This window comes from Heliangelus exortis, chromosome 5 (assembly GCF_036169615.1).
Source record: "Heliangelus exortis chromosome 5, bHelExo1.hap1, whole genome shotgun sequence".
Taxonomy (NCBI): domain Eukaryota; kingdom Metazoa; phylum Chordata; class Aves; order Apodiformes; family Trochilidae; genus Heliangelus; species Heliangelus exortis.
The window spans coordinates 6,918,248-6,936,901 of record NC_092426.1 but is presented as its reverse complement, the minus strand read 5'-3'; the positions used below and the strand labels follow the sequence as shown (position 1 = coordinate 6,936,901).

Genomic DNA, 18,654 nt, shown 5'->3' with positions numbered 1-18,654 from the left:
ATTCTCTTCAAGTCAATGTGCATGTGCATATACTTTGCCACTAATTTTATTTGGAGCAAGTTCAAACCGCAGCATAAAAGAGGACATATTCCTAATGTCCCCACAGTAACAAAGATGTCACCAACCTCCAGCTGTCCTGCCTTTCCAGTAGTATCTTTTAATAACATAGATGCACCATTCTGTAATGCATTTGTCACAGCACTTATTTCTTCAGTGATCTTGTTCCTCTCTTGAATCTCAGCTTGTACAGAATCCTTATGGTCTTGAGTCTTTTCATACAACCTATAAAACACATTTCCAGCAAGAATATATTGCGTTTGTCTGTATGCTAGGTAGGAGTAACCAAAGAGAGTAGTTAATACAGTTATTTTTTAAATTTATATCCAGAGACACATGTATTTGTTTTTAGTATCATATTCTTCAAGTAAATCTCAGAGCATCTGTCCTTTGTTTCAGATTCTTCAAACATGAGTTTTCAGATATTGCTGAAACAAAATGTATGTTTGGTAGACCAAATGAGATAGCATGCATTTTTAAACAGCAAACAGAGCTCAGGTTCTCAAGGTCTGAAAACCCTGGCAGAGCAAAAGAGATTCCCAAAGAGTTCCAGGTCAAAAAATAGGCACAGGGAAGGGCGAGTGCAAGCACAGATTTGTAAGAAGTCTTTTAGGTGAATTTTAAACAGTGGCACTCACTTAGGAAGGCAAAAGCTTAATTCCTGCAGGAAGCACAAGGCCTGACTTCCATAACAGAGGATGACCCACTCATCTCATTCACAAGATCTTGGAGCCTCCAAAATCAACCATCATCCCTGCTGACTCTACATTTGAACACAAATTGCAGCCCACACACAATATGGCCAGGCCCAGGTCTCATCCCTATCTCCCAACACCTATGCTGGAGACAGCAGATGGGTTAGATGGAGCATTGGTCTGACACAGTAGAGCATTTGTAAAGATAGTAAGTGCATTACAGCCTTCAGACATTCTTAATACCTAATGAAACACTGTGCTTATTAGTAGAACTATGCTGTACTTTCAACAGAAATTTAAAATTACTTACTTTTTACATCGATCCTGCATTGCCTTTATCTCACATAAGGTGGGAAGAGAAGTTTCTGCCTCAGGATTTTCCAGTATATTCAGGATGTTTCTCATTCGGTGCAGAAGTAAGAGTAAGAGGAGCTGTTGCTGGTTGATATTTTCCTCAAATGTGCTCACAAATTCTAATAATTCTACCAGTTCCTCTCTGGTGGCCTTTTCTTTCTCTTTAAGACTTTCTGGCTGTTCTTCCTGGAGCTTATCAAGAATTATTGCTTCTCGTTCCAGCTAAGCAAACAGATTGTCAAAGCATGAGATAAAGTGCTTTTCTATTCAGTCACCTTAAGTTATATTATTCATTTACTAAATCGCATGACTAAGTAGTGGGAATTGTATAGACAGAGAGCTTGAACCTCTGAATGTGCCAACACATTTCAGTTTGCTCTAACAAAGCACAATACCACACACCGAGTTGTTCCACGTTCAGAGTAATTGTACTGTAAAATTCCCCATCATTTTTTACTCATTTTTCCCTCAAGAAAGGCTGGGGATAACTGGCTGATCAGTGGGTAAGAAACGATGCTCTGCACCAATCTCAGCCCTTTAGACGCTGTTTTACTGAGGGTCTCATCCCTACCATATTCCCCAAAACTTACAGTTTGTTGGGCAACTCACCTCTTCATTGATGAATTTCCATTCCTGCTTTAGTTCTTCACAGTTAATTTCTAGCCCTTTCGCTGCTTCAAGCAAACCCAGCCAGTTTTCCCACAGCACTGCCACAATCCTGCCCAGTGCCCTGTCACTTCTCTTACATAATCTCATCAGCTCTCCAGAGATCTGCCTCAGCTTCACAAGATCATCTTCAGCTGAGTCAATACTGCAGACTAAAACCTTATGGGAAAAATAAACAAGTAAACAAATAAAACAATACAGATGGAAGTGTTGATGAAGCATCCAATGACATGATTAGGATCCTCTAATGAAATTGCAGTCACTCCACTGAGCTGACTAAACATGGTTGCAATGAAAGCATTTTGTTGGCTAAGACTGGAGAAGGATGAAGCATACAAACAAAACACACAGAACTTAAGGCACTTAAGTTGTTCTTACTACTTCCTGGTTATTTGGAGGGGAAGACAAACAAGCAGGAGTTACAGATATATAAAATGACAAGCCTGTAACACAGAGAGTAGTAAAAGAGAAGACAGTAAAGAGGTTGATTATAGCAGAGGTCTGGTGAGGAGGCAGCAACAGAGGCCTGGGTGACAAAACTGGAAGTTCTCTGATATACAGTTCTGAGGGAAATCAACAGCAGTGTTAGAAAACTGATCAGTCTTAGTCCTGCAAAGAAGCTTTGAGGAATCTGAACAGAAATGCAACACTATCTTGAGCACAGAAAATGTTTGATTTCTACGGCAACAAGATGTACTCATTTTACATGGCCTATTATAATCTGGTGTTTTTATAGGTATAAAACTATATTCTGTGGTTTGATATGTACAGAAATACAGGATAAGGAATTTAACTGCTTTCTACTATGATATCATATGGTATGCATAGCAGCTACATCAGTTTTGCGTGAACTTTTCACATTCTTCAGAGCCTCTCTTACCTTGCTTTCTTCTAAGTGTTCCAAAGCTTCTTTATAAGACACTGGTATTTGAGACAAAGATTGCTGGAGCCTCTTTTCTAGCTGGTTAAGATTATCACACACTTTATCTTTCGTTTTTGTGTAGCTTTTGTATTTTTCAAAATACCTGTACAAAGCAAATAACAGACCAATTAAAACTCGTGGTTGCTCCTCTCTCCAATCATAATACCCAGTATAATAAAAACTATTGAGATCTTCTGAACCAATAGTCATTATTATTTGGAAGTTATCTTCAATTAGCAATTGTTATACACATCAGGTCTGGTATCTGAGATACTTTAGAGATGCAGGTACAGGTACCACACAGGTAAAGGAGTATAAACATGTATACCTGTGTATCTGCCATGGAGCTGCCCCAAAGAATTGTATGTCTTGAACTAAGTCTCCATCCATGTCAGATTGTCCAAAAAAAGTTCCCAGTTTGTAACACACATTCCATTTATCCCTATGTTGTGTGGTCTCTACAATTACAATTTCTTGTTTCTATATCTTACAATCTCTTCTCTATTACCAAAGCCTTTGAAGTCACACAATTCTTTGATTGCAAAAGCAGTTTTTAAGGTTATGCTCAACAGACCCAGAAGGATCATAAGCAAGCAATTTAAAAATCCTTCACTCTGTCTCCCAAGCTTTTTCTGTACATGTATCTGGAGGCTCTCAGATCTCTTCTGCATTTGAAGGAAGGAAACTATGCCCTGTGTCTTGTTTGGACTTCACTGTGTCAAGCCATCAGAACAGCCAATGCAGGAGTCCACTAGGGCCCCTCTGAAAACTATACTGACCTGCACCAGCACTGAACTAGACTGTGGAAATGTGCTTTATTTTGAGTCTGGCAGCACATGACAGTCAAGCCCCATATATACTTTCTGCAATATACTAAAAAATACCAAATTGTAAAATTATTAGCAATATGCTTATTGTCTGGTCATTTTCTTTCACATTAAAATCACATTGGGAACAACAGAAATGCTTACAGTTATTGCTGCTCAATTACCTGATTCTATCAGAGCAGAAACAAAATGCACTTGTGACCAGTCAAACTTCACATAAAAAGGAACCTACCTCTGTTCATCAGCTTCCTTTTTTTGAGCCTTCTCACTTAATGCCAAATTCCTGTTCACTAGTTCTGTTAAAGTGTTTTCCAGACATATTTTGTCTTCTGGTTTCACCAGATTTTTCAGCTTTGAGTACAGGTTTTCTATGTCAGCCTTTGCAGAGTTGAACTCTTCTTGTTTCCACTGTGGAGTCTGACAGATCTCCTCTGAGCCACTGAGCTCTGCTGTAGAAGACTTGACTTGAGCTTCATATTCCTCAAGGAACCTGGTGGCCCTCTGAACAGCTTTGGTATAAAGCTCACCAGCCTTACATGCCTCCTCCAGTGCACCCTGCAAGTGTTAAAAAGACAAAGAAACAATCAAAAAAGACTGCTGTGCTCCTCTGGAAACACAGATGGTCTTCCAGAATTTCACACCTGGTTCTCTTTGGCCTGGGGAGATGGTGGAAGACACATGGCAAATGCACTCTGCTGACTAGGTAGTCACACTGCAGTGCTGTAACCTATGGATTTAATGTCCTCAACCACCAGAACAGCTTTATGAGGGAACTACCAATATTGGAAAAGTCCAGAGAGAAGAATGGAAGGACAAAAAAGTGACAAGATCCCTCATGGACATGGAAGTATATGTCCTGTTCAGACAAAGAAAGCCCACATGTTCCTGTTTCACTCTTCTCCAGGGTCTATATACACTATGAATTGACAAATGGCTTCTCATTAAACCCTCTTTTTGTTTTATTTACACAGGGAATGTTGTGTGACTTCACCAGCTCGTGGATTCCTACAGGGCAGAGAAATAGTAGCATTGTGCTTTCCAATAATACCCAAGCAGTGAAGAAGCACAGCAAACCAGGAAATCTGGCAGCACAACTAGAAGTTCACCAGGGAAGATGAGTCTCTCCCCCTGTTATTAGCTACTACTTCTTATTTCCATGTTTGTAACCACTTATCTCTTGGGCCCAGGTCTTCTTGACCAGGACACAGTTCCTTCCAGAACCTCTGCTATGAAGGTTACCACTTTTCTGTTTCCAACATATTTATTCATTGTTTCTCCTTGTACCAGCACTGCCATGTAGTTTAAGCAGTCTGTTTCCACCCATTAATCCTAATTTCTCAGCTAGATTTCCCACTTGCCCTCAGCTTACCAAGATGAGCAAATTCAGTTGTATTAACTGCCTCCAACATTAATCAGCCCTCTATCAGCATCTGTTCCAGTTTGAGTGGATACAGGCAGCAAGAACTGGGTCAATCTCCCAGCAATGCCTTATCAGTGACTTATATACTTGTGTTAAAGCCTTGGGTTCTCCCTGGTTCCCCTTCCTTTGCTCACCCTCCCTGAGGCCTGATCACATTACCCTGACCTGTGCTTTACTCTCCTTCATCATTCCCAATGGTAAGATTTTTCTTTATGGCAGAGTGAAGGAGATTCTGCAGTAATCACTGCCACCATTACATAAAATCAGCCCAAAAGAATAAACCCAGGAAAAATGTACAGTCTGTCTTCAGCTCAATATTTCAACACATTCTTTTCCCTTCTTTTTTTGTGCTAATCCCCACTGCTTGATTATAATCAAACTGAATACGACTGATTTCATTGTACCATCAATTTCTTACCATGATACCATCATATCCACCAATGCAAAGATGATGATGAGGCAATTCAGTTATTACAATAAAAGGAGGATAAGTCAAATAAACACTACAGTCTCAGACAGCTCATCTAATTTGGGGGAAAAGACACATGGTTATACCTTAATATTATTAAATATACTTACAACACGGGCAGCAACATCTGTCTTGAGTTTTATTTCATGACTTTGCAGCATCTCTAATTCTGCTGTAAGAGCAGCAAGTGATTTTTCTTCTTGCTTTCCCTCCTCTTTTTCCATTATACATTTAATATTTGAAAACTTTGCTTGCATTATATTTTGAATTGCTTTCCATCGCATCTTTTCATACTGCATCATTTTTATGTCTACTAGAAGTGGCTGCTGGAGCTCTGATTGAATATTCTTTATCATGTGGTGCATACTTTCTACTTCATTCTTAATATCTTCCTTGTTTACACACTGGAGACCAGAGACCAAGTTTTGAAGAAACTGATTCAATTCCTCAACATCTTTCTCCAGGCTCTTTATTTCTTTCCTTTTAGATTCTTTGAATGGTGTATCAAGGACCTCATTTTTGTTTATTTGATTTGCTACCTCCTGGGTTAAGTACAAGATTTGCTGAGCTGTCTGAAACAGAATCTGTGCAGATACAAGATTCTCAGCAGGAGAAGAGGTAGAGCTATCATTTAGGATGTTAGCTTCTTTTCTTACAGTGGATGATAAAGTCTGGATTTCATTTAGCAAAGCTTGGATCTTATCACATTCCATAACAACATTATCAAAGTGTGTCACCTTCCCATTAATTTTATTTTTAATTTTTAAAAAATTGGTTTGCAATACATCCAGCTGCAGCGAGTCCCATTTTAGACCTACACATTCGAAGATTTCTTTGTATTTCATTATTTGTGACATATTGGACTGAAAAGCTATTGCTTTTTCTTGAAGTGCTTTGCATTTAGCCTTTGCTTCCTGCTTGGCACCTATTAATTCGAGATCAATTAATTCCAGGTTCATTTCACTGCAATGTAGATCATTAAGATCTTGCTGCAAAGAAGTTACTCCTTCAGCAAACTCTCTGCAGACAGCTACCTTCTTTTCTACTTCATGAAGTTTACTCTGAATTTGCCTCTGTGTCTTCTTTGCTCTGTTCTTCAGACTCCTTAACTGATCAATCAAAAATAATTGTTCAGACAGGCTCAGCTCCCCAGCTGTGACCTGACTCTCATTAAAGTGGGAAGAGACAAGCCCTTCTATTTCCTGTACATCCTTTAAAATCTTGTTTAAAATGTTATGCTGATTGATTAATTCTGACCATGTGCTGCTTTCGTTCTTGTCAGGCCTGGCAAGCAGCTCAGCATTTTGAAGCTGACAGTGAACTTTTTCTATTTCTGCAATAAGTTTTTGCCTTTCCTCCAGCTGGAGCTCCAGGTGTTGTAATCTTTGTGATGATTTCAAAACAAGAGCCTTGTATGAATTCTGCAGTGTTTTTAAGAGGGAGGTCATGTCAGAGATCTCCTCTGGCTTCAAGCTGGGAATGATGTGCTGGAGTTGATGATCCAGGGATACAATCACAGGCTCTCTGTTTAGAACTTCTGTGCTCATAAGCTGGCAAGTTCTGATCTGTGATTTAACATCACTGGGGAAAAGTGCAGCTTTCTGATCAAGGGAGGACAGGGAATCTTTGACCCACATAATATTTTCTTTCAGCCTCTTCATCATCTCATATTTCATGAGAGCAGGACCAGTGACCTGAACATCCTCTTGAGGAGTTTGTTGCTCTGATAATGCTTCTAACTTGCTCTGCAAATCATGTATAGAGTTCTCCAAAGCTACCTTCTCTGGATCACTCCAAATTCTTTTCATCTGCAGTTCAACCCTTCTTTTCAATAGTGAAAAACCATGTTTAATGTCCTGCAGCTCTGTGGTCCAAAGTACAGGGTGTTTGGCTTTTCCTTCAGGTGAGGAACATAACTCTGCTTGTAAATGCTGTTCCTGTATCAGTCTCTGAATATCCTGTGCTTTATTCATAAGCAGGTTAAATTCTTCAATTTCTGCCATGACTTGATCACCTTTCTTTTGCACTGCTTGTTCCATGTGTTGCCACCATTGCTCCAGTTGCCTCATTTGGCTTTCAGTTAACACTTTATCCATGCATGTTAAGTGCTGAGATAAGTTTTCCTGCAGAGTTTTCAACTGGTTTAAGACATCTCTTTCCTTTCTTAAAGACTCTATGCATGACTTGATTTTCTCCAGAAGAGCTGTGTTGTTCATAGGACCCCTGCCAAAAATGAGTAGTATTAAAAAAACAACCAAGCAAACAACAACAAAAAAATCCTCCTAAAACACAGACTAGACACATTTTAAAAAGATAATGTCACTGTTTAGAAAATCAATCACTCACTTTGGTCACTTAACCAAATGTATCACTCCATGTTCTCTCACAAATCTCCCAGCCACCACTGCAGTATATATTCCAATGTATATTTTCTAAAATTGCAGTATATATTAACATAGAATGAGCTGTTTCCTAAAGCAAGGCAGCCTCTCTTTAGAGTTACAATAAATAACATTTTGAAAATCATTCATAGTGTTAAGTCATCTTTAAGAGAATTAACAACATTTTATGGTAAATTCTGATTTAGAATGATGATGAAACTTAGTCATATGAAAAACTTCCAAAATTTTCATTCACTCACAATTAATTTGGAGAAATTAATCTACTCATCTTTTATTTTCAGATGTATTTTGAAATTCCCACCTTAGATACATTTAACAGCTAGATTTTTTTGTTCAACTTTTTTCAATCTCTTTGCTGTAAATTAACAATTTTATAAATTATTTTAAAGATTTTCAATTTATTATGATATTGTACTGTGTCTGAAAGGTTAGTACCATGATTTGAAGGCTAATTCAAAAGAGATACTAAATATTTTGTGTGCATTGGGCTACCTCTGAGTATCTACTGTACATTTATTTATTGCCACAGAATTCTTCCGTTCAAATTTGGTTAATTTTCACAGTAAGTAGATCAAAACTGATAAGTCCTTAAAGGAAAATTAACATTTCATATTTGCCATATTTTTGCCAAAATATTTTAATATGGCTTTTATATATTTTTATCATAACATTTCATTTCTTTGTTTTGCTAAAAAAAAATAAATAGATGTTGCTAAAGGATAGGAGAAAACCACCAGAAGTGCTTCTGTTAAAGGGTGTTTAAATTTACAAACCCCTGAGACTTCTCTTGCTACTTGATGTTAATGAGATGGATAAAACACTGTATTTGTGTCTGAGGACTATGGAAATATGGCATGAAATTCAATCTAGGGTAATATTTGTTCTGCAACCTATTAGCAGAATCCCTTCACTGTACTTACATTTTTATGTTATCTTTTTCTGTTGACAAATTTTTCATTGAGGACTGCACAGCAGACAGATTTTTCTGGTATTCATTAATTAAACAGCACTGTTGTTGCTTTTCTGCCTTAACAGCATCCAGTTCTTGAAGCAGATTGTCCCAGCAGGGCATTGCAGGCTCTGTGGTTTGCAGCTCTGTGCTGTTTGATCCTGTAGCACTGGGAAATGCTTCTTGACTATGACACAAAGATTTTGCTTTCCATGTTTCCAGTTCACTTTGTAAATTCTACAACCAAGCCCACCACAGAAAGAAGATTAAGAGAGGGTCTTAAAACACTTTCAGCAAAAAATACCATAAAGTACTGATACATCTATGTACTCAGCACTGGTGAGGCCACAGCTTGACTCCTGTGTCCAGTTCTGGGCCCCTCAGTTTAGGAAGGAGATTGAGGTCCTGGAGCAGGTCCAAAGGAGGCAACTGGGCTGGTGAAGGGACTCGAGCACAGGTCCTATGAGGAGAGGCTGAGGGAGCTGGGGGTGTTCAGCCTGGAGAAGAGGAGGCTCAGGGGAGACCTCATCACTCTCTCCAACTCCCTGAAAGGAGGTTGGAGCCAGGGGGGGGTTGGGCTCTTTTCCCAGGCAACTCTCAGCAAGACAAGAGGGCACAAGAGGTCTCAAGTTGTGCCAGGGGAGGTTTAGGTTGGACATTAGAAAGAATTTCTTTACTGAGAGGGTGATCAAGCATTGGAATGGGCTGCCCAGGGAAGGGGTGGATTCTCCATCCCTGGAGATACTTAAAAAGAGACTGGATGTGGCACTCAGTGCCATGGGCTGGGAACTGCAGTGGGAGTGGATCACGGGTTGGACTTGATGATCTCTGAGGTCCCTTCCAACCCAGCCAATTCTATGATTCTATGATATAGTTGCTCAGTCACCTGCAAATGAGCACATGTGCTTGTGCATACCATGGAAGCACACCCAAGTCATAGGTGTATCCACTACTGCACTCCAGAGGAGCTGTACAAAATAACAGGATTTATATGGTCATGTTTGCAGTGTTTGTAGGTTATCTGCTAGACAAACTGATTAATCATGTAGTCAAACCTTAGATAAGACTAAATGCAACAGTTTTGTTTTGCCCAAGTGAATAATAATTCTGCAAGTATATCACAACATCAACAATGAGGAATGGCTTTGCAGTTTCCGTACCTCCAGCTCTTTCAGTTGTTCATTTATGAGCACAATATCCAGTTCAGCCACTTCATTTTTCAGCTCATTGACCTTTTGTTCCTCTGCAAAATATTCACTGTTTACTTGCACTCCAGGAAATAGTTCCTTCTGGACAACTACTTCTGCATCTGTGTCCTACAACACAAAATAGGATTCTTATTTCTAAAGGTCCCAACAAGTTTTCTGACTGCAACACTCTGCCCTACATGCTTAAGCCATGCCTAAAACCTGCTGTGGCTTCTCCTACATCCTCTGTAGATCAACCATGACCCAGAAGGCTGGAACCTCCATCACTGCCCCCACGTTTGCAGTCACCCAGGCTTGCCACCAGTTCTCAGATAGCCATGAAATCTCTGCCCAACACATTAAGTACAAATAACATCCTCCCTGTACCCATCTACAGTACTGATAAATTCACAGGTCTACCCTGCCTCCTCCTTCTCCTTCTTACACATTCATGGACCTGTCATCCCTCCTCACACCCACACTCCTTCTGCTCAGCACCTGCCTTGATAGACTGCTGTGTCCTTTTCCAAGACCATTTCATCAACTGCTCCTCAAGGGGAACTCATGCATGAAGCAGCTTGGCTGTGCCACAAAGCCACAGATGCTACTGCCACAAGTGTGATCAGAAATTAAAGAGGAGAGCATGATTGAGCCATGCCTGAATCAGGGTGAGAAGAAAAAGAGACCCAGTCCCTGCCATCCATTCCCACAGTGACAGAAGGACAAGTCATGAGAGGGGTGGCCATAGGTAACAGGAGATCAGCTGAGCTGAGGTCTTTGCCCAAGTGGATGCACTTACCCAGACCCAGTTCAGATGTACAACTTAATACTCTAAATCACCCTCAGCTATTGCATACAACAACCTAAAGGAAATATTACAGGCTTACTGGGTCACAGGGTGTCATCTTAAAAATCTTCCTGCATTTCCCTTCCCCCACTACCTGCCTCTATCTGGTGTAAACTGTGATCTTCTCCTTGCATAGACTTCATGTGTGTGAACACACAAATATACAGGTATGGCTACAGGGTGAGCTTCTCCATGGTGCCAGCATTATAATGAGCAACTATAAGAAATGCTTGTTTGATAAATTTACTTTATTGCTACTCTAGATACAGTTTTACTACTAAGAAACAGCCAGTTATCCCTGCAGACGTATCACTTGTAAGCTGTAATTGTCCTCTGTCTGTCATGAGCTACCCAATTTTTACCTGCTTAGAAGTGTGGGAAAGATGTAGCACATTGCAGACATTACTAGAAAAGAATAATTCTATTTATTTGAACTCTTTGTTTATTTCCAATCAAAACTGAAGGCGATTACTCACAGTAGTTAGAGAACTTTCCCATTTTTCAGTGTATACAACTGAAATAGTTACACCAATTCAGACACAGGATTTCATCTTAAGAGACTTAGGAGTGCTGTAAAACTGAAGCTGAAAAACTCAGCTAAGCAACCACACAGTGAGAAGGAAATCCACTTCACTGGGTTGAAATATAAACACATCAAAGCACAAAGAAAAGTACCTGTCCTGACACTAAGAAAAACCTCAGGATTGCTGTGTACATGTTTTGCATGTTTGTATGATGTTCTCAGTGTGCACCTGGGCACTGCCTCTTTGGATACACAGACACACATGTGGTGTCAATCTCTCCACACAATGCTTTAAATGTCTGCCATAGTTTTTCAGTCCACCAGATGGTTGTAGAGGGAGGAAAGTATGTGAAAGAAACTGAATGGGAGTTGCTAAGCAGCTACTGTCCTTCATGTACAAAGCCAGGGCTCCACTGCTGACTCTCCTCGGTGCAGACCTGGGGGAAGCTTCCAGACATCACTGACTTCAGGCTAGGGTATAGCCCACAGTCTAAATCCCTTCTTATCCTCAAGAAATCAGCAGAACCTACTTCTCTTTCCCTTTGCAAACTCCAAAACAATTGAATAAAACACTTAATGATCACACTTAGAAAAGAAGATCAGTCAATGTAGAACAGAAATAGAACAATTTCATGTGAAAGGGTCCTACAACAATCATATAGTCTAAATGCCTGACCAGTAATAATCAGCAAACTTGATAATGTTCCATTTAACCCCTGCATCTAGACCATTTATAAATATTTTTAACAGATCTGGCCCCAGAACTGAACCCTGAGGAACACCACTGATGACTGGCCAGCAGTGAGAAGTAGCCCCATTCCCTACAACCATTTGAGCTCTGCCCATCAGCCAATTCTTCACTCAGTGCACTGAGCACTTGCTCATCCTACAGTTGAACAACTTGTTCAGAAGGATGCTCTGAGGGACAGTATAAAAAGTTTTACTAAACTCCAAAAGAGCTACATCTGCCTCCTTCCCTTCACCCACTGTGCAGGTGACCTTATAGCAGAAGAATATCAAATTACTTAAGCAGGACTTTCCCTTTGTGAACCTGTGTGGACTGTGACCAGTCTGTGCCTTCTCTGGTTAATACAATGATGTGGACAAAGGATTTAGCAAGTTTGAAGACAACACCATTTGGGCAAAAGAACAGATCTGCTTGAGGGTAGGAAGGCTCTGCAGAGGGATCTGGACAGGATGGATCAATGGGCCAAGGCCAATTGGATGTGATTCAACAAATCCAAGTGCTGGGCCCACATCTGGGTCACAACAACCCCATGCAACACTACAGGCCTGGAGAAGAGTGGTTGGAAAGCTGCCAGGCAGAAAAAGACCTGCTGGTGTTGGTCAACAGCCAGCTGAACATGAGCCAGCAGCGTGCCCAAGCGGCCAAGAAGACCAACAGCATCTTGGCTTGTATCAGAAACAGAAGACAGCAGGACTGGGGAAGTCCCTCTGTACTTGGCACTGCTCCTCAAATACTGTGTTCATTTTTGGGATCCTCTCTAGAGGAAAGACAGTGAGGTACTGGGCACATCTAACAAAAAGTATGAAGGTGGTGAGTGAAGTCACCATCCCTGGAGGTATTTATTTAAAGGATGTGTAGATGTAGCACTTAGGGATGTGGTTTAATGGTGGACTTGGTAGTGTTAGATTTATGGTTGGACTTGATAATCTCAAAGGTCTTTTCCAACCTAAATAGTTCTAAGATGACTGTACTGCTCTTTAAATGCTTTTCAGTAGTACTCACTATGATCTTTTCCACAACTTTTTCAGGAACTAAGGTTAGACTAAGAGGTCTATACCTTCCTTCACTTCATGCCAGAGCAATATTGCATAGCTTTGGTCCTACCTACAATTTAAGAATCTAGTAATAAAGAATCAGCAGTTGTGATGTAACACCCTTAGTTTTAAACAATAGACTTAGTAGCAACAGAATGTGGGTTACCTTGTGTGCAGAAACTGGGGGATTAGATTCCAGACCATCTTTCTCAGCTGATACAGATTTTTGGACTTGACTCTTTTGGCGCACCCTTTGTTGAACCTGCTCTACATCTTCGCTGTATGACTGATTACTAGGCTTCTCCTTTTGCTGTAAGAAAAGAAACAAGTAATCAAAAAGCCCTAATCAAACCTGCTGAGGAGTAATTACAGTGCTTGAGATTACAATATTACAAATCCCATTATTGTAGGTAGATGAGGAAAACCACCTTATAATTTATTGTGGGCAAGGTGATGGTAAAGGAAACCTTGCTGAAAAAGCAGTGCTGTAATTTTGTTCTAAATTTTTTTAAAAACTGCAAATTGCAAGTGTTCTTTCTCTGACCTACATTGTCCATGTCTCTTTTTTTTAAGCATGGACTTTGAAATGTGTACCCCTGGATAGAGTCTTGAATGTATTTTTTTAAAAGGTTCAGCTTTTTCCTGAGGCTCCCATCTTATAATTGTACTGTAGACAGAAAGTCTGTGGTTAGACACCCAGATGATTACCAGGCAGGATATTCCCATAGGCAGCCTGAAGATCTGTAGCATGTATATACTGAAGTATTTGCTGACTCTAAGTTATGCCTGAGTTTGTTTATCATCTGGGGACAGATAAAACAGAAGAGCCACCTACACAAAATAAAGAAGGGCAAATCCTTACAGCATGACCATGGTGGAGAGCACAGCATTGGGGACCTATTTGTGCTGCATGCACACCTGAGCCACTGGCTGCAAGACACACAGGATTTGTACTGAAAGTTGCCCACTCACCATCCTGAATGAACAAATTTACCCCAATTCTCAGTAAGCTCACAAGTGCACATTGTGCTCCATCTTGGCACAATTACACTGCCTTCAGCATCTCACAGTTTGCTAAAGCTCAAGGCCTGAGAAGAGTCCTGGCTCTGTCTTCTCTATAATTCTCCTTCAGGGAGTGAATGACAGCAATGAGACCCCTGTTAGCTTTTTCATCTCCAACAGAACTTGGCCTCTTCCCACCCACCCCAGCTCCAGCTCCTAAACACTGCTCTAGTTTGTCAAAATTCCCCTTGTAGCAGGGTGCACCAAACAGGACACAGCATTTCAAATGCAGCCTCATACATGCAAAGTAAATATGTAAAATAAAGAAATCTGAATAACTGAGACTGAAGTTCACAACACATCCAGGTGACTGACTTGGAATGCAATATCCTCAGCAAACCACTTTGTGGCAGCCTTTGGTAGTGTAAAAAAAAAATCCCAACCCTCCGCATTAATTTTAAATGTACAGGAAAGGATTCTGAGAGTTAACTCATACTGGGTATAGAGCTCATCAGGCAAAAATACCTCAGTGTAAGGTGAAGTTTTTATTAATTATTTATTAGTAGTACCATCCCCACTGCAACTAACCTATATATATATATATATGTATATATATACATATATATATATATATATATATATATACACCCTGAAATTCAATCACTCTTGGGTAATATCATGTCCAATTACCTTTGCTGAACAGGTTTTCTTTCTTGTTTCATCACTTTCAATATTAGTATCATCCTTATGCCTCTCAAGTTCTGCTTCACCACCCTGAATGGAATTATCCAGAATGTCTTCTTGGACCCCATCGTGTTTGTCCATACCTGGGCTCTCCTGATCAGCCTCCCTCTGATTAAAAAAAGTACAAAATATTTACAACCAGTAAAAGTCACAGTCCAAATCTAAGTTTACTAAGGGGCACCACATTCCACAAGCTGCCTACTCTATCTTCAGTTTATCTTACTGAATGAAGGAGAAGGATATGGTAATTCAAACCCAGAGTCTTGGAAACACCTGCTCAGATCAGTTTACTGGATTGGGAGCTTAATCACTATGAAACACAAACCAAACAGGAGTAGGTTGTCACATCTTTTTTAATACTGTCATTGAGGTTTCTGCCTTATCACATTTGCCAACTCTTATCTATTCATCTTGCTCCATCTACAGAAATCTCAGTACTTCTGGTTGCCACCCTGAGTGGAGGATATCCCTGCTTACTGCAGGACTAGATGACCTTCAGAGGTCCTTTCCAACTCAAATTACTCTATGATTCTATGGGTCTGTATTCTTTTAATTCTTTTCATCAGGTAAGGAAAATAAGACTCTGTAGGACTACAGATTCTAAGGAATTACATGCACATTTCTAGTGAACAGATACATACACACACATACATATAGAGATTGACATATATTAGAACATATTTATCAGATACCTTAAAAGTCTGCCCCAATTTGTCCTTGCTTTGATGGCTACCCTGTAATGGGCTGTCTGACAATACACTGCTTTCTTCCAAAAGTGGATCATTTTGCTTCTCTTTCTCCAACATATTTCCATTTACATTTTGACCCTAAGAGAAATGACACAAAAGAAACCTGCTTGTGGGACTGTAAACATTGCATTTTAACATTAAGTCTCTGAATGGCAAAAATTATTATCTGTGAAAACAAACAGGGCAGATATTGTGCTGCAGTTCTAAACAGCAGCACTTACTGGTTTTAAAGAAGCTCTCAAAGTTCTTTGGCAGAGGCATATCTGCAATTTTCTCAGTTATACACCTATATACCTTCCCCCTGTGTGTCCTGACCAAGGATACCTGCTCTAATTAAGTGCAAGAGGAAACTATATGCAGATTGTGTTTAAATGGAAAACTGCAGTTTTGAATAGACACTACTGGCTTGTTACAGACTTGTTATAACAAGTTAAGGGAGTTCTCCACATCTATTATTTATAAACAAATATTTACAGAAGGCCTCACGTCAGTGAAATTAACAATGTAATATAAGAAAGGCATTTGAGACCTAGATGCCTCTTCAACCAGTCTTCCACTGTCATTACTGTCAACAAATATACTCACATCATGTATTTCCAAAGGCTCCTTCAACTCTACTGCTGTGCAGCTCTCTTCTGCAGCAACAGGTGTATCAGAAGTTCTCTGTATCACTCTCTTCAGCACTGTATCTGTTGTATTTTCTGATTGTATTTCATTACCAGACTCATCTTTTAACTCAAGGACTCCACTGAAAATATTTTCCCTCTTTTGCTTGACATTTTCAAGTCTTTCTTCCAGACTTCTGTGTTTATTCTGAAGTGCTTCAATCTCATTCTTAATAAGCTTCTGTCCTGGTGAAGAGGTGTTTTGTTTAACAGTTTCTGCTAAAACTAAAATCTTCTTTAATGTGTCTTCACATCGGCCAAGAGGTGCTTGTTGTTCCTTTAATCAGGAAGAAAACATTTCATTGAGAAGTGTCATCACTCAATATACTTAATGCTAAAATATAAACACAGTCACTAAAATCATAAATATATGTTGTGAACAACAAACTGCTGAAACCTACAGGTAGACCCTTAGTCAAATACTAAACCAGTAATTTTAAGTCAGTCATTTTTGTGACTTTACCTGAAGCAAGTATTACAACAATTATAAAATAATCAGATAGTATACTGTGAGGTGCATGGTGATCTTTTCAAGTTCTGAATGGTAGCCCCCTCTCCTATTCCTTTTTACTTATTAGAGGTATAGCAAGTTTTATAGGAAGAGGAATTGCAGTAACCCATCTCTGAGCTACAGCTTCAGCTTTCACTACCTCCCTACACTACAAGACAGTTATCCATGCTGCCAAAGTGCAAAAGAATATGTACTCATGGATGGACACTTCTTAAAACTGCACTTGGTTCATCAACACCAGATTTAAACCCCCCAGCTAAACAAGCTGAAGAAGCCCATGTGTGTGAGCTAATCTACAAGCCCCAAGAGCATGGGCCCCCTTTCTCCATGATGCAAAACCTGTAACATACCTGTGATTTCAACTCGTTTTGCTCAGCTGATTGTTGTTCCATTGCTGGACCTTCACAATCAGCAAGCTTCTCAGAAAGAGTTTTCAGCTCAGTGCTCAGGCCTGCTACCATATCCTGAAACTGCTGATGCTCATGAACATGTATTTCCAATGTCTGCACAATGGTCTAGGAATCAAGGAGTTTCTAGGATTAGTCCATGATTAACTCAAACAAGTACAACCCACAGACTATCACATCTTTTCCAGAACTACAGCACCACAAAAAAACTTGCTTGTTTCCCATAAAATATCCAGCTCATCACAGGTGCACAGAAATTTCCCCCTTCACATCACATCATAGAGTCAACTATGAACAAGATCTTCACTAGTTGTGGGCAGCAAAAGAGTTTGTATACCATAAAAATATACTCACAGAGGGCTATTTTCTATCCAAAATGGATAAAAGATTAGATTAGAATGCCACATTGGGGTGCAAATGCAATTTGCACTAAATTGTGTGGGACCAGTAACAAACAAGATGCAGGAAAATCCATTCCTCCTTCCAAAAGGAAAAATAATCTATGGGAGCTTGGAGATGATAGGAACAAAAGCTTCACATCACAGCTGCCTAAATCTGTTTACACAGGTATAAAACATTGTTGTTAATTTTTACCTCAGTCTCATTCTTTTAACATTTATCCCCCTGCAAAGCACAAGGCAGTGAATAATTTGAGTTTCTAGTGCTATTTTTCCTACACTAAGGGAATTCCCTACCCCTCTACAGAGGAAGTTCCACCACTCCCACTTCTACCCATAAACTTGCCAGCTGAATGACATTACCAGCAAACAATGAGACCTGCAAACAAGAGGCACAGCAATAATATTATAAAGAAAGAGAAGGAGGTTCTCACCTGTAGCTGGCTTAGCAGATTTTCGTGTTGGTGCTTTAATTCCAACCATTCCACCTCTGTGAAGCAGGGATCCTCAGGGTGATCCTGAGAGTGATCTTCCTGGCTTTTCAATTCATTAAACTGGGAAGTTAAGTCTTCTGCTTTCTGCAGGAGATCAGCATAGTTTGTCAGCTGTGCTTGCTTCTCCTGCAAACCAGGCTGAAGGGCAAAACCTATCTCCTGTTGCTGTTTCTCCAGTTCAGTAAGAGCCAGTCTCAGATCTTCTTTGCTTTGCTTATATTGCTCCCTGTTGAACTGAAGTTGCTCTTGAGGGCTAAGAAAAATATTGCATAAATAAAAAAAATTATTCATTACCTAGAAAATGGCAAATTGTGCACAAGCCAACCATAAGAATTAACTTCAGCAAACTAAATGCTGTTCTTCAAGTTTGAAATTACTGATCAGCTTTAGACTGGAATTTTCAAGGTTGTGAATTGAAAAACATGGAAGTTACTGCTGCTGAATTGGACTTAAATGGAAGACAGTTTCTAACGTCCTAAATGTGATGTTCATGGTCTGTAGTTTTCCACTTCTCATTACAGCACAAGTATTTAAAAACTACACTATGGCTATGAATCTATTTTCTTTGACAACTTCTTATGATG

General features: G+C 39.8%; 1 protein-coding gene across 5 annotated transcripts in view; it reads right to left on the bottom strand.

Annotated features, from left to right (window-relative positions):
* LOC139796858 (nesprin-2-like) overlaps window positions 1–18,654 on the bottom strand; it is a 178,812-nt gene that overhangs the window by 90,784 nt on the left and 69,374 nt on the right. For all 5 annotated transcript variants that reach the window (XM_071745335.1, XM_071745336.1, XM_071745337.1 and 2 more), the window contains exons 42-55: window positions 18,011–18,323; window positions 17,122–17,286; window positions 16,181–16,537; window positions 15,539–15,673; window positions 14,793–14,954; window positions 13,267–13,410; window positions 9,922–10,077; window positions 8,733–8,998; window positions 5,521–7,633; window positions 3,754–4,076; window positions 2,653–2,797; window positions 1,716–1,931; window positions 1,063–1,328; window positions 126–282 (exon numbers count right to left, since the gene is read on the bottom strand). In XM_071745335.1, the coding sequence (XP_071601436.1) occupies window positions 126–282; window positions 1,063–1,328; window positions 1,716–1,931; window positions 2,653–2,797; window positions 3,754–4,076; window positions 5,521–7,633; window positions 8,733–8,998; window positions 9,922–10,077; window positions 13,267–13,410; window positions 14,793–14,954; window positions 15,539–15,673; window positions 16,181–16,537; window positions 17,122–17,286; window positions 18,011–18,323 (4,918 nt within the window). The remainder of the gene's footprint in view (window positions 1–125; window positions 283–1,062; window positions 1,329–1,715; window positions 1,932–2,652; window positions 2,798–3,753; window positions 4,077–5,520; window positions 7,634–8,732; window positions 8,999–9,921; window positions 10,078–13,266; window positions 13,411–14,792; window positions 14,955–15,538; window positions 15,674–16,180; window positions 16,538–17,121; window positions 17,287–18,010; window positions 18,324–18,654) is intronic.